Source organism: Sphaerodactylus townsendi, unplaced genomic scaffold (assembly GCF_021028975.2).
Source record: "Sphaerodactylus townsendi isolate TG3544 unplaced genomic scaffold, MPM_Stown_v2.3 scaffold_188, whole genome shotgun sequence".
Taxonomy (NCBI): Eukaryota; Metazoa; Chordata; class Lepidosauria; order Squamata; family Sphaerodactylidae; genus Sphaerodactylus; species Sphaerodactylus townsendi.
Window position 1 is genome coordinate 1 of NW_025950350.1, and position 15,912 is coordinate 15,912.

A 15,912-nucleotide genomic window follows, 5' to 3' on the forward strand; every position below is an offset into this window, starting at 1 on the left:
GCGCCTGGGAAGAACAAGCCTGGTAAAGAAAAATCTGTCAAATCCTTACCATCGGGCAAATTGAGCTCTCGCCTCACCGTTGCCGGATCGCCGGAAGACACTCCCAAGCAAGAAGAGAAAAAGGTGTGAGCAGGGCTGGTTCAAGGTATCGTGCTTCCCCAAGCAAGGTGCACCCATTGCCTCCTGGCCTTGGAATCGAGCCAGTCCCCTGTCAGGGGTGCACTGTTGGGTACCAGCCACCTGTTTTCCGCTGAGGGTTGGGAGCGAGCTGAGCCCCTTTGTTCATCCTCAAGAAATCCACTGGGTGGCTTGGTCCAAGAACTGATGCTGGGGATGAACCTTTCTCTTAATCAGTGCTTTCATTCTGGTTCACTTTTGAAGAACCCAAAGAATTATACCCCACTTTTCTCTCCCTTAAGGAGTCTCAAGGTGACTTATAATCACATTCCCTTGTGATGAAGTTCGAGAAGCCAAGATCCATAGCCAAAATTGAAGTGCGCATTAGGATTTCTTTACACAAGGATATATCTTTCAGGATGAAGGGTTATTGGTTATACGTCACTATGGTGTCAGAATTTTTATAACGATCTAAAACAGGGGTGTTCTGTCTGGCCCTCCAGATGGTCACGGTCTATAGTTCCTGTCAGCCCCTGCCAGCGTGGCAGGGGCAGGGGCTGCTGGGAATCGAAGTTCTTTGAATCTTTGCAACTGCTGTGGATTCCTTTGGGTGTCATGCGCTTGTCTGGATTAATCAGTGAAGACAAAGAACCTATTTGTTGTTAATTGGGTGGTGGGCTCTTTTCGTTGGTGCTTAAATTTCTGCATCAGCCTGAGGTTAGAGGCCTGGATTTAGTTCTCTGTGCCACAGTGTCTCAATGTCCAAAAAGGTTCCACCTCGTATAGACCTTAGAGCAATGATACTTAGTGGCTTGGGAGTCACCTGGCTTTCTTTTGAGCACAGTTCCACAATGTAGCACCTACCACCTGCTTCAGGAAAAAGGGCCAGGCCTTTATTTAGTGGGGTTTGTGGTTGGCAAGTGGTTTCCACTTCGAAGCAGCCACAGCTGCAGGAGTAGGCCATCAGCAAGCCTCTTTGAGGTGTGGGCCTTAAGCCAGTGATGGTAGTCAATGTGGATCTTCTGGTTGCCTGCCTGCCTGCCTGCCTGCCTGCCTGCCTCGCCTGCCTGCAAAAGTGTGAAGTTTTCTGTCCAATTCTTTAGGTGGAAGTAGAGGAGCCAGTCCAGTTGCAGACCCCAGCCATCCCAGAAGTCCCTACTTTCAATACTTTAAATGTGTCCTGTCCCAGTGGTTTGGTGTTGACCTTCATTGGCAAAAACATCCCAGGTTGGTTCTCTGCTGTGTTATGCAACTGAATCTTTCTTTGCGGGGGAGTTGAAGGTGCTTCTCTCTTTTTTGGCAAGCATAGAATTTTATTCTAGCTAGGAAGAAGTTATGAGCAGTTTGAATGATCTGTAATAATAATAAATAATAAGAATAAATAAATATGAGCAGTTTGAATGATCTGCTTGATGGAATTAAAAAGTGGCATTTAGGGATCCCTGTTTACTCCTGTAGGAGTTAGAGACCATGCAGGACGGCAGAGGTAAGTGAAATTCACACCCTCCCTCCTCTTTCTCTCTACACTTTACCAAGACTCCCTTTGGATGCTCTTTGGAGATCTCAGGTGGTCCGAAAGGTAGTGTCCAGGTTATTGTCAAGGGCTGGATGCCGGAATCATGTCGCCCCTGTATATAAAGGCCTACACTGGCAGCCTGGCTGACTGGAGCTAGGCCAGAGTGCTTATTTCTTTAAAGGCTTTTGGGGTGGGGGGTGAGTGGTTCTTGATAGACTGGCTCTTCTTGTACTGTCCGGCCCACCAGTTAAGATGCTGTTCCTCAGCCCTGCTCGCTGCGCTCCCACTTGTAGAGGTGAGATGGACGGCAACTGAAGGCAGAGTTCTCAGTGATGGCCTCCTTCTTTAAAGGTGCCACCTCCTTGAGCTTCATTTGGCCCATTATCTTTCCATCATTTAGATGCCATGCCGAAACACTGCTCTTGATCCAGGCTTTTAACTGAAGGATTTTATCTTTTATGTTTCATGATCTTCTAGTCCAGGGATCTGCAACCTATGGCTCTCCAGATGTTCATGGACTACAATGACCATGCTGGCAGGGGCTGATGGGAATTGTAGTCCATGAACATTTGGAGAGCCACAGGTTGCAGACCCCTGTTCTCGTCTGAGGGCTAGTACCTCTTTACCACTTTACTTTACTTGAATTGGATTGGATTTATATCCTGCCCAACCAGCCAAAGGCCGGGCTTAGGGCGGCTTACGCACAGTTAATATATAATGGGGCAACATCTAGGGACTGGATTACACCGGTCCTATACCAATTACACTGGCTGCAATTCGAGTACCGGGTCATGTTTAAAGTTTTGGTATTGACCTTTAAAGCCATTCGCGGCCTTGGCCCTGCTTATCTGAGGGACCGTCTCTCCCTATATTGCCCTTCTAGGCCCCTCCGCTCATCTGAGGCGGACCTACTGGTGATCCTTGGCCCCAAGGCGATCCGGCTGGCCTCTACAAGGGCCAGGGCTTTTACTGCTCTGGCCCTTACCTGGTGGGGCAGGCTCCGGAATTAGGATCAAAATTTCCGCCAGAGGACCTATAAAAGCGGACCTATTCCATGAGACATTTGGCAAACCGGGATGAGTTTCAACTTTGCCATAAAAAGAACATCTGGCCTACCGTGGGTACACAAAGGGGGGAGGGAGGAATTGAAGCCATCTGCAAGTTTTAGTATTTTATGTATTATTATCTGTTTTAAATTGTTTTTATGATTGATGGACACCGCCCTGAGCTTTGGGGGAGGGCGGTATATAAATATGATAAATAAATAAATAAAATAATAAATAACGTATGTACATAATACAGTACATAATACAGCAGTCAATACAGTCTATAAATACTGCATAGTACAATAAGCCATGTAAATGATTTAAATCAGAACAATAAATAGTTAACATTTACAAAATGTACAAACTTTAATTGGATTTATATCCCACTCTGTCCCAACCAAAGGCCAGGCTTAGGGCAGCTTTCATAATTAATATATAACATATATCATTAGTATATAATACATTAATCTGTACAACCTATAAATAATACATAGTACAATAAGCAATGCAAATAATTGAAATCAGAACAACAAATAGTTAACATTTATGAAATATACAGACTTAGGCACCTTTCCATTTTCCATTTCAATAGTCAACAGTGGATGAATTTATCCAGACAAAATTATAAATAAGTAAATCAGAAATAATAAAATAGGAGTTCCCACTAAAACCTACTAGGCTTTCCCACCCACTTCCCTTCTCCAAATATACCAAGTCAGACCAACAATTAAGAGGAGATGGCCAGTCCCCAAATGGGCAGCCCCCTTATGTCGTTGCCCAAGGCCACTGCCTTGGGTTGCAGCTGCTCCTTAAGTGGCTGCCCAGCCCCAATCTCCAGGAATTATTTATTGTGGGAGTTGGTGGAACTCACTTAAAATACCCTCTAGCTTAAGACCACGAGATTCAAAGGTCTAAGCAAGCAGACTTCCACACAGGACAATAAGATGGCCAGTCTGGCTGGCAGACACCTATTACAACAGGAATTGGGAGAAGCTAGCTACTGTAGATTTACTGCTATTGTTCTTTAAGTGGCTGCCCAGTCTCACCCTCTCCAGGTGTTGCAAATGAGGTGGGGTAAGGCTCACAAGACCTCTGGCTTGAATAGTTTTTATGGTGTCTTAATCCAGATCAAAATAAGGGCACTCCTTCCGCACATGCAGAATAATGCACTTTCAATCCACTTCCGCAGTTGTTTGCAATCCACTTTCAATCCACTTTCACAATTGGATTTTGCTATTCCGCACAGCAAAATCCATCTGCAAAGTGCATTGAAGGTGGATTGAAAGCGCATTATTCTACATTTGCGGAAGGGGCCTGTATCTGGAGAGTGTCTGTACTGATGGCAGTCACTTCCAGGTGCAAATCCATCCATCTTTGGCCTTGGATGTAAGTCTATTGGTGCTGGGGGGAGGGTTCTTACCAACTAATGCAAATAATTTTTTATCATATGTGACAGATGAAGAAAAGGGAGACAAGGGCAAAAACAGTGATAAAGAATGCAAAGCGGAGGAGGCTAAGTCAAGATCAAATTAAAACAGATAGAGTGATCAGGACCCAAAAGGGCCAAAGGTGGAAGAGGAACCAATAGCCATCGTCAATGAAGCCCACAAACAGAGCAGACCCAGAGACAAATGGAGAGGCCAAGTAATTCAGGGCCAAAGGCAGCACAGTATATCTGAAGGAGACAGTAGAGCCGTAAGGGATGTATCTAGTGGGAGAGCAAGACAGAAGTTGAAGCAGAAGTGGCCAGAAGTAGTTCTTGAATCACTCTTTAGAAATTCTTACTAGACAGAGTGTATCCACAAAGAGTGGAAGCATTCACAGATGCAGGAATCACATTGGAAGAAACCAGTAGAACAGGAGGTGTCTAGGATTATTACCCGACAAGGGACTGTTGTAAAATACATGCTGGATGGGTCCACCGAGGTAAATTAACAGTGTTCATGTGGCATTGCCTTAAATTTTCTGTGTTTTTTTTAAAAAGAAATGTGATATACCTAAAGCTCAGCATACTGAATAAGCTGGAACCTAATTAACCTCCACTGATTATAAAATATTTAATCATCATTAAGGACACTTAAGAGATGGGAAGCCGGGAGAAGCAAAAGGGGGGGAACGGGGGAGACAGGAGTAGGAAGAGTACACAGTCTGGCAACTGTGAATTAGGAACGGAATTACGCAGTCTGGCAGAGGGAGGCAAGGAGGCACTTGATCTGGCAGAGGCAGGAGTACACAGTCTGGCATGGGGAGAGAGGAGCGGGAGTACACAGTCTGGCATGGGGGAGAGAGGAGCGGAAGTACACAGTCTAGCCCGGGGGGAGATAGAGGAGTGAGAGTACACAGCCTGGCACGGGGGAGAGAGGAGTGGGAGTACACAGTCTGGCACGGGAGAGAGAGGAGTGGGAGTACACAGTCTAGCACAGGGGAGAGAGGAGTGGGAGTACACAGTCTGGCACGGGGGAGAGAGGAGCGGGAGTACACAGTCTGGCACGGGGAGAGAGGAGTAGGAGTACACAGCCTGGCATCGGGGAGAGAGGAGTGGGAGTACACAGCCTGGCACGGGGGAGAGAGGAGCGGTATTACACAGTCTAGCACGGGGGGAGATAGAGGAGTGAGAGTAAGTAAGTAACAAGCCTTTATTGGCATAAAATAAACATACAAAATAAGCATACAAAATTTGCCCATTATTGCTCACAATTATAGACACTGGTACTAAAATACTAAATACTAAAATATATACATGGTCCTTCTGTAACTATAGGACATTCCTTCAGCTAAGTTGACTCACTTAAACGTCCTCGGATGCTGACAGAAGCTAGAAAAATTACTGCTGGCTATATGTGGTCATAATACATAGACGTTGATTGGTATTCATCTAGACTTACGTCTATTATCGTTAGCAGAAATTTTGCTACATTCTCGCACACTGTGGGATCCATGTTGTTCAAAAGCATAGGTATCTTAAGAACATCGGTTAGATTGTTATACAGAAATGGGATAAGTGCAGATTGCGACATTCTGATTTTTGCAAACCTTACACAATGAAAGAGGGTATGATCGAGTGTCTCCACCTGACCCATATTGCATGGACATAGCCTCCTCTGTTTATCAATTTGTTGATATCTGCCATAGAGCAGCATAGAAGGCATTAGATTGAATCTGGCCAGTGTTAAAGCTCTTCTTAATTTAGGGTTGGTGATCCAATGTAAATAATTGGCCATGTGTCCTTGTTCAATTGGAATAAGCAGGGTCAGGGGGGAACACGTTTTCCGCGCAGCTGTTATCATATCCCGATACTCTTGTTCTAATAGCTTAGTTTTCAAGCAGCTATATGCTTCTGATAGGGAAAGAGGGACTAACGACTCTAATGTAAAGCCAAGAGTGTTGATTTTTCCCTCAACTAGTTTCAGCCACCTAGAATTTGCATAGTCGGAAAGCATGAGGTGTAGCAAACTGGAGTGATCCTGCAAATAGTGGATACGTAGCCAGTATCTGACAGTTCTCAGCCAGGCCATCGTGGCATATGATATTTGCCCGAGTTCTAAACATAGGGCTGCATATGAAGCACAATTTGGTAAGCCCATAATTTTATGGAAGAAACGGGACTGGGCTGTGTTTATATTTTTGTTTATAGCTCCGATCCAAATAGGTGCTCCATAGAGGAGCTGAGAGCCGCATTTAGCATTGAACACCTTCAATGCGGATGGTATATACTGGTGGCCCACAGTGAAAAAGAAACGCTGAATTGCTAGGGCACTGTTGTTAGCTGCAGCGAGTGCTAATTTCCTATGTACTGCCCAATTAAGGTTGCTGGTAAGAGTTATGCCCAAATATTTGAACTGGTTGACTTGTTCTATGGGTCTGTTATTGATGGTCCATGTATGACTAGGGGGTCTTCTAGCGAAGACCATTATTTTGGTTTTTTCATAGTTAATTACCAGTTCGTTCCTCTTACAATATTCAGCACAGCAATTTAAGAGACGAGTGAGACCAACTTTAGTGTGGGAAAGAAGAACGGTGTCGTCAGCATAAAGTAACGCGGGCACGTGTTTAGCGCTTAGTTTGGGAACATGCCCATTGGCCTTCTGGAGGGTTGGCACTAGATCACTAAGGAATATATTGAACAAAGTGGGGGCCAATGTACAGCCTTGTTTGACCCCTCTGGTTGTGATGATATTTTCTGTGAGCGGTCCTTTTGTTGAGGCTCTTATTCTACAGCTAGTGCAAGTGTATAGCTGTTTTATAAGAAACAGTAGTCTGGGGTCGATGTGTAACACCATCAATTTTCTCCACAGTAGGGCTCTAGATATGGAGTCAAATGCCCCTTTTAAATCCAGGAAAGCTGCAAAAAGTTTACGGTTATTATGAATTATACTTTTGTTAGCTAAGTGTGCTAAAACTGTTACATGATCCAGTGTTGATTTATTTTTAATGAATCCAATTTGCTCCGGTCCTATTACTTCTGCTTGCTTGACCCAATCTTCCACTCTCCTAAGGAGTAGTTTTGCATATAGTTTGCCAATTACAGATAATAGGCTTATAGGACGATAGTTTGAAGGATTAGTAATATCACCCTTTTTGTAGATTGGGACAACTATAGACGCCAGCCACATCTTTGGGATGCGGCCCGTGTTATTTACATGGGTAAATAAGGAAGCCAGAGTTGTAGCCCACCACTCGGGTGAGGATTTAAGTATTTCTGGTATTATTGTATCAGGACCTGGGGCCTTACCGCTTTTCAAACCACTGATTAGTTTACTCACTTCTTGAGGATTAACCTCAGGCCAATCTGGTAGCTCCTCTGGTATTGAAGTGGAATCAGGGTATTCAGTTAGGCTAGCATTGAACAGATTAGAAAAATAACTGAACCATCGGTCTAGTGAAATATGGGGCAACTGGATACTGCAAGTTTGGGCCCTTCTATTTATGATCTGCCAGAATTGCTTAATGTTATTTGTTAAAGTGGCTTGAGTGAGAGTATACAGGCCGACAAAGGGAAGAGAAAAGCAGGAGCACACAGTCTAATGAAAAGGAGTGAACAGTCTGGTGGAAAGGAAAGAGGAGTAGGAAGTGAGGGGGGAACAGGAGCATGCAGTCTAGCAAAAGGGAAAGGGAGCAGAGCAGAAACACACAATCTGGCATAGAGGAAGGGGAGCAGATGCACACAGTCTAGACCGAGGAAGAGCACATTGTAATTTGACATTACCTGAACAAGGCTCAGGCTTCTATGCTTTGTCCTTCCCATCTTGTTCTCTGTTTTTCTCTGTTTTTTGCTACAATCAAATAATCTAACTCTGGCTAGAAGTTCACTTAAATTTCAGTTTCCAGTTGTGGTTTGGAGGACACACACAAAATGTAACCTGCCTGTTTGGATTTAATGGCAAATTATGATTTGCCACAGATGGAATGTGAGTTCCTGTAGGTTGAAGGAAAACTCACAGGCTCAACATTCGTTTATATAACACCAATAATTTGATATTTCATCTAAATAGTCCCATAGAATATTGGGTATGTTTGGTTAATATAGCAGAGTTTGCCAGTCATGGAAACTTAATATTGACTGCAGTAAAATCAGTTTTCCCGAGAAGTAAATTGCAAAATGGTAAAACTTACATTTATCCAAGCAATTCTGTTCACATTCTTGTTGCAGTTGAAAGAAAGATAGAAAACCTAATCTAAATAATACATGTCTCTGTACAAGTTGCCAGCTATTCCAGTGTCACATGAGCGTAAGTATGGAATACTTGCTTCTACAGAGAGACCTGCAGAAGCATCTAACTCCATGCGGGTCCATGTGGAAAGCAATACAAAGAACAATGGCTCCTGAGAGAGAAGGAGGAGTGGTCAGAGGGCAACTCCCCCAGAAACAGACAAAGAGAGGAATATCCCACCAAGAGATCACACATATACACTTAGAGAAATTTAGCACCCCCCAATGTCCCAACATGTTCTCACTCCCAACAGCCTTTACTGACTGCAAGGACTTCAACATGAAGAATTTATGATGCTCTTCCCTAGATTCTGTTTGCTGATGGCACCGTGATCAGAAGCCCTGATTCTGGCCCTGTGATGCCGCCTCGCCCTGTACTGAGTACGCCACAAACAGAGGTCACTCCTCCAGAGCCGAGCATCAAGAAGCGTAAGTAGCCTCCCTGTGTTCAGAAGGGATCAGGACAGACATGAGCTTTCCTCAGCTTCCACTTCAGATTTTTCTTGCTAGCAATGCTATAAGGCCAGTGGTGGGATCCACAAATTTTAGTAACAAGTTCCCATGGTGGTGGGATTCAAACTGTGGCGTAGCGCCAATGCGCGGGGGCGTAGCGCCAATGGGCGGGGCACGATGGGGGTGGGGCGGGGCATTCCGGGGGCGGGGCATTCCTGGGCAGGGCTGTGGCAAGGACGCAGCCACTGCGCTGGTCCTTGGGCGGGAAACGAATGCACGAAGGCGCAGGCACAGGCTGCCACGCACGCCGGTGCACCTCCTGCTAGACTGCTTCAAGTTCTGCATGCTACTGCTGAGAGGAGGGGCGTAACTAAGGCAAAAATCACCAATTAGTAACCCCCTCTCGGCACACACAAATAATTAGTAACCTACTCTCGGGAACCTGTGAGAACCTGCTGGATCCCACCTCTGTGTAAGGCTCCATCAATGTGCACATGTTTTCCATGGATTTGCCCTGCCCTGTGAGAGTCTGTAACAGGCAGGACAGTGCCTGCTGCCACCACTTAGTTATTTTTTTTTACTTCTAATTAACTCTGACTAAACATTCATAGGCTTTGGGTTTGGTGTGAAAGTTGCTGAGATAAGCTCCTGTCGAGAAACTACCCTGCTGCAAACAGCCGCTTGTCACGCTGAATACATGGCGCATTCCCTCCCATTCTCTTGAAAACACAGGCCCATTCTGCACGGGCCTACAAACCCGAATTCAGAATGGTAAAAATGTTGGAGGGGGGGGGGAATCCTGCCCCTTAAGTGAGTCTGCTCCGTGTTATTTCCCCCAAATCGGGTTTTTTGAGAATTCTGCTATTTGCGAGTCTTTTGAGAAATCTCGGGTTGCAGCCACTTGCAAGCGAACGGCCGGGCAGGAGGCACTTTATTCGCCTCCGTTTTCCTTTTTGTTAAAAAATCCACTGCTTAAATCTGCATAGCCACGCAGATGCAGGGGGTTCATTTGTGCATGCCTGCGTAGCTACGCATCGGTGGGAGGTAAATAAAAAAATAGACCCGCCTCCATGCGAAGGCACAACCCGTATTATTTCCATGGGCGCCAATTGCTGCCTGCACGGATGCATGCGAACGCAAAAACAGGAAAACAGGCTCCTTTTTCCCGACTGCAACCCATTATACATTTGCTTTGTGGAGTGGGCCACAGAAATAAAAATTAAAACCAAATTCATACAAATAGATATACTTTGGTTTCCAAAGAAAAGATTCATCTTCAAGGAGAACAAATTGAGGAAGTGTGCTTTGGCTTAGGCAAGAGTACACCCTTGAAAGTTTTGTTCATCTTTCATGTGCTACTGGGCTCAAATTTTGTTGTTCCAGTTCAGATTAATATAGTCACTCGCCTGAAACTATCTTCAAGGATAATCATATAGAGTCTTCCCAAATGGGTAAGATGAATCAGCAAGGTCTGAAAGCATTTTGCTGTTCAAGGCACTAATTCTAAATTATGCAGAGTCATTTTTAATTAGCAGCCCAGTTAGTTTTGTGAGGCCAGAACTCAAGTCTGTTTTGAGAACAGATATGTTAGAGACAAATTCCCAAAAAAGCAAAAGACATCTGACATCAGAAACAGACAGTTTTTACTTAGCAGAATATAGATAAGAACATAAGATCTCTGACAGAAGGTAACCCCTCCTGGATGCTCTCGAGAGAGACACGCCCACCATAGGAAAGACCTTAGTCTTTATAGATACAAAGAATACATACGTCACAGTTCATCCCCTTACTCACGTATTATAAGCATGAACCTTAAAATCCCATTGGATAGTTCTGTCTCCTTGTCACATTAAGACAGCCTCTATTCTACGTGTCACAAATGCTGCATGCTCTTAGCTCATGTCCCTCTACCCATATGCAAACGGCTGCAATAAAACTAGCCTGTTGTCTTTCTTGTTTCCAAAAAAAATCTGTTTTCTAAGTTTGCTTTTCTAAGTTTGCTCCTGAGGAGAGATACCTCTTCAGGCAATGTAGGTTGACATTCTTTAAGATCATAAAACTTCCCTTTTCCCAGTTTGAAATGATTTTAACTTTAACAGACTATACAAACATTATTCTAACAATTATAGTAAATACCCATAAATATGAATCTCTCATTATCATTTCTGTGTTCATTTAACAGATATATATAAAAACACTTTTTTCCTATTTAACTAATCACATTCTATAGCTAGTGCTGAAAACAAAGTTATAAAGTATATGTCTTCTGTCACGTTGGCCCTTTAGTGACAAGATCTTAAAGATGTTTATCTTTGCTTGCCTGCATAATCACTGACAAGCTTCTAAAATGCCTTTTGACCTGCTGCTAAACATGCAGGCTTCCGCTGGTCATTTATACAGAAACCCCATTTTGATTCTTAGCAATCTTTGGTTCATACAACTTAATATTTCTTAATCAAATACAAATTGTAGGCATTCTATTCCATCTCCACAGTTTGAAATAAAGGTTTAGGCAAAGTTCATATAAATAAGTGTCTTAAAGAGCAATTTAATTTCTAAGGCAGGGAGAAATGTAAACAGGAGAAAGGGGTGTATCTGCCCTCTGACAACAGTAGTAGTGTTTGAGGTGCTGCTGTTCTGTAGGATTAACCTTCCTTTTTTTCTCACTCCTCCAGGGAAAGGAACCAAGACTGCAAAGACCGAAGTGCTTGAAATAGTTGTCCTGGATCACATGTTAGATAATGAACAACCCCCCGACTCCCACGCAGGCACCTGGATAACTACCACCCCGTTAGGTGTTCAAGTGGGGACCAAGGGATCCGAGAGACTAGAACTGAAGCCGCTTTTGGCCTACCAAGCCACTGATCCGGTGAATGGAACGGTAATATTCCATGTCCATTTCTAATATATTCTATGAATGGTCATCACAGAAGCCATAGGTATCTTGGGGCTTCCAACCAGCATTTGTTTTCACGTATTTCTCCTCTGTTGTTGAAGGTGCAAAGGTATTATTGTTTTTTAAGTGAAAGGGGAAATCAACGTGTTGTGCGTGTGTGCGTGTGTTCGTGCGTGCGTGCATGCGTGCGTGCGTAAGGGCGCTTTCGCACATGCAGAATAATGCCCTTTCAGTCCACTTTCTTTTTTTCTTTTTTTTCATTGAAAATTTTATTATAACAATAGTATATGAGTCCCCTATCTGACTCAGTTCAGTTTTTTAAAAATATTTCTTACATTTTATAACACAAACATTATACATAAATTTCTTTACTATCACTTCTAAATAATAAAATTAAAATATTGTAACTTATAAGCAATAACCTTGCTATTTGTCTTAATTCTGTTTGATATTACCCTCCCCTTTCTTAATCAATATATAAATCCCTTTTAACTTACTTAATTGTCTTACATATAAACTATTATTGTTTCAGATAGGTATTTTTCCTCTCAAGGTTTTGCTAGATAATAGTTATCCTTCCTTTTATTCCTATATAACATTTATTTATTAAGGTAGTTTAGGAACGGTTTCCAGACTGTTTCATATTTTTCAGGTAATTCTCTTAGTTTCCACGTCAATCTGTCCATTTCCATGGTTTCCAGTAATTTATTCTCCCATTGAAGTAAAGCCGGTGCTTCTTTGTCTTTCCAATTTCTTGCTATTTGTATTCTTGCTGATGTTATCATGTAAAGAAAAAGGTTTTCATTCTGTTTAATTATTTTGTCTTCAGTCAGTCCCAACAAGAAAATTTCTGGTTCCAATGAAATTTTTGTTTTTAGTATTTTGTTCATTTCCGCTACGATTTTCGCCCAATATGATTTTATCTTTTCACAATTCCACCACATGTGGATGAATGTTCCTCTATCTTTTCTGCATCTCCAACACTTATCATCTGTTTTTTTATCAATTTTGGCTAATTGGCTTGGTGTTAAGTACCATCTGTTAAATAGTTTAACAAAATTTTCTTTTATATTCATTGATAGAGTGAACTTATTGTTCTTTTTCCATATTTTACCCCAATCTGATAGTGAAATGTTTTTTCCTATATCTGTGGCCCAACTGATCATTTCTTTCTTGACCACTTCCTGCTCTGTTTTTATTTCTAAGAGTATCTTATATATTTTACTTATCTTTTTTTTACAATTTGTCGTTATTATCATGTCAAATTCATTCGGTTTGTTTTGAAAGCCTAATTTTTTCAGATCTTTTTTGAATACTTCTGTTAATTGTTGGTGTGTAAACCAATGGCATGGTTTACCATTGTTCAGAATCTCGTCTCTGTTTTTTAATTCATAACCTGCTGCTGTTTCCTTTAGAATTTCTGTGTCTGTGGGCCAATTCCATTCTTCGTTAAATTCATGTATTCTCAGAGCTTCTGCTCGTGATAGCCACCCCGGTACGTGATCATATATTAATCTTCTGTATTTTGTCCATACTTTATATATGGGAGACCTAATTTTATGATTTTGGAATATTTTTCTTTGTGTTCTGCTCTCGTCATTGGCCCATATATAATCATGCCAACCTTTTGGTAGGTCATATCCTTCCAGTTGGAGCAGCTTTCGATTTTTTAGAGTGATCCACTCTATTGCCCAGACCAGCATGTTTGTTTTGTAGTAGAGTTGTATATCTGGGACCCTTAATCCCCCCCCTTTCTCTTTCGTCTATCATATTGATATAATTTATTCTAGCTCTTTTACCTTGCCAGATAAATTTGTTGATTATTCGTTTCCATTTCTCTAATGTTTTTACTGTAATCGTAACTGGAACAAGAGGCAGATATCACGGCATCCCACAGGAGAACAGGACTTGTTCCTGTGCAGCGGGCCTACCCGAAACAACTGAACACGTGCTCCTTCATTGTAAAGATTTGGCAGACTATCGATCGCTTTTTCTTGAGGCCATCTTGAAGAAATTTTCAGCAAGATCAGACAAGGAAATAGTTTCATACTTGCTTAGTGACCATCATCCCGACACTACCGAATCAGTTGCCAGGTTTTTAACAAAGGCACTTGGATCAAGAGTGAAACCTTTGTGTAAATTTTAGTCAATTGGTTTTAACATAATTTGTATTTTACCACTCTTTATATGCCATTAAAGGTTTTGTATTTGTATTTGTATTTGTAACTGGAATATTTTGGAACAGGTACATCAATTTGGGGAGGATATTCTGCTTTATAACTGCAATTCTTCCCAAAAAGGATAGTTTTAAATTCCTCCATCTTTCCAGATCTTTATTAATTTTTTCCCATATTTTGTTGTAATTATTTTCAAATAATGTATAATTTTTTTCTCCTCTTGTAATCCCTAAATTTCTACTTGGAACCCTGAAATTCTTTGTAATTCTTCTTTTTCCTTCTGTGATATATTTTTTGCTATTATTTTGGTTTTTTCTTCATTAATTTTTAATCCTGAGATTTTCCCAAATTCCGTTAATTTTTTGATTATTTCACTGATGTTATCTAATGGGTCTTCAACAAACAAAACTATATCATCCACGAAGGATTTATATTTATAATTGTAATTTTTAATTTTTATACCCTTCCAATCTTTGTCTTGGTTGATTTTCTTCCCTAAAATTTCCAGATAGGTTATGAATAGGAGAGGTGATAGGGGACATCCATGTCTAGTTCCTTTATTTATCTGGAATTTTGATGTTATATTTCCATTAATTATAATTGATGCTTTTTGCTCTTTATATATGGCTTTTATTGCTTCTTTTATTTTTCCTTTGAGTCCTATAATTTCTAATATTTGGTTCAAAAAATCCCAATTCACATTATCAAAGGCTTTGGTGGCATCCAAAAAAACCAAAGCTGCTTTTTTCACGGGTACATTATCCAAGTATTCAATCAAGTCTAGCACTGTTCTAACATTTTCTTTCCCATTTCTGCCTGTCACGAATCCTACTTGGTCTTCACCTATAAATTTCTCTATGAAATTTTCTTTTAGTCTGTTAGCCAATATTTTTGTAAAGATTTTGTAATCGTTGAGAAGTGATATGGGTCTGTAGTCTTTGGCTTCCAATATTTTTTGTTGTTTTTTGGGGATCAAGGATATATAAGTTTCTTCCCATGTTTCTGGTATTCCTTTACCTTCAAGAACCCCATTAAATATTTTAACCAAATTTGGGAGTAGTATATTTTTCAATCCACTTTCAATGCACTTTGCAGCTGGATTTTACTGTGCGGGATAGCAAAATCCACTTGCAAACAATTGTGTAAGAAGATTGAAAGTGCATTATTCTGCATGTGCGAAAGTGCCCTCTATGGTCCCATGTCATTTCGGACTTATGGCAACCCTATGAATTACTGACCTCAAATGTTTTTTTCCATTCACAGCCTTGTTCAGGTCTTGCCAACTGAGGGCCGTGGCCCCCTTCATTGAATCAATACATCTTATGTTGAGTTTTCCTGCTGCCGTCAACCTTTCCTAGCATTGTTGTATTTTATTGTCTCTCTTGTTTTCTCATAATGTGAGCAAAGGACAGTCGCCTCCGTTTGGTCATTTTAGCCTCTAGGGACAGTTCCAACTTGATTTGATCTAGAACCCCCTTATTTGTCTTTTTGGCTGTCCAGGGTATCCCCTTCTCCCCAACATCTCCTTCCAGAATATGTAGCCTTTTTTATTTCTGATTGTGATGTCTGAAAATTCATCTATCCCTAAAATTTGATCAGTAATCTTTTGTTGCTTCAGGTCATGACAATGCGGGAAGACAGGGTGGTCGCAGTAGAGAAAACAGATGGCTCCAGATTAGTAGATCATGCTGATGGCACCAGGATCACCACCTTCTTCCAAGAATGTGATGAAATCATGAGCGACAGCAGTGAGGAAGCAGGTAGAAATGTTCATGAGGCCTGGAGTACCACCAGAAGCCATGCACTGATGTTGGTGCCCTCTGGATAGGGGGTAGTAGCTTTCAGGGTCTCAGGGCTGGCAGGCGTTTCGCAAGCGGTAGACTTTTTAAAAAAAACTTCCACCTTTCGACTGAGTCATTGCTTTGCCATTGCCTTATTTTCTGTTTTGATTTCATTCATTCATTCATTCATTCATTCATTCATTCATTCATTCATTC

The 15,912-nt window shown here is 41.7% G+C and overlaps 1 protein-coding gene and 1 long non-coding RNA gene across 2 annotated transcripts; both read left to right on the forward strand.

Annotated features, from left to right (window-relative positions):
- On the forward strand, positions 1-4,252 carry LOC125425069. Its single transcript, XR_007243315.1, has 3 exons — positions 1-123; positions 1,221-1,344; positions 4,136-4,252. It is a non-coding gene; the product is annotated as an uncharacterized LOC125425069 (long non-coding RNA).
- Positions 4,253-4,503: 251 nt separating this feature from the next.
- LOC125425070 (sperm-associated antigen 17-like) lies at positions 4,504-15,675 on the forward strand (the record flags this gene model as incomplete). Its single annotated transcript, XM_048482550.1, has 4 exons — positions 4,504-4,605; positions 8,698-8,818; positions 11,518-11,723; positions 15,534-15,675. Coding segments are annotated over exons 1-4 (571 nt in total), but the record flags the coding sequence as incomplete, so codon positions are not given.
- Between the last annotated feature and the right edge of the window lie 237 nt (positions 15,676-15,912).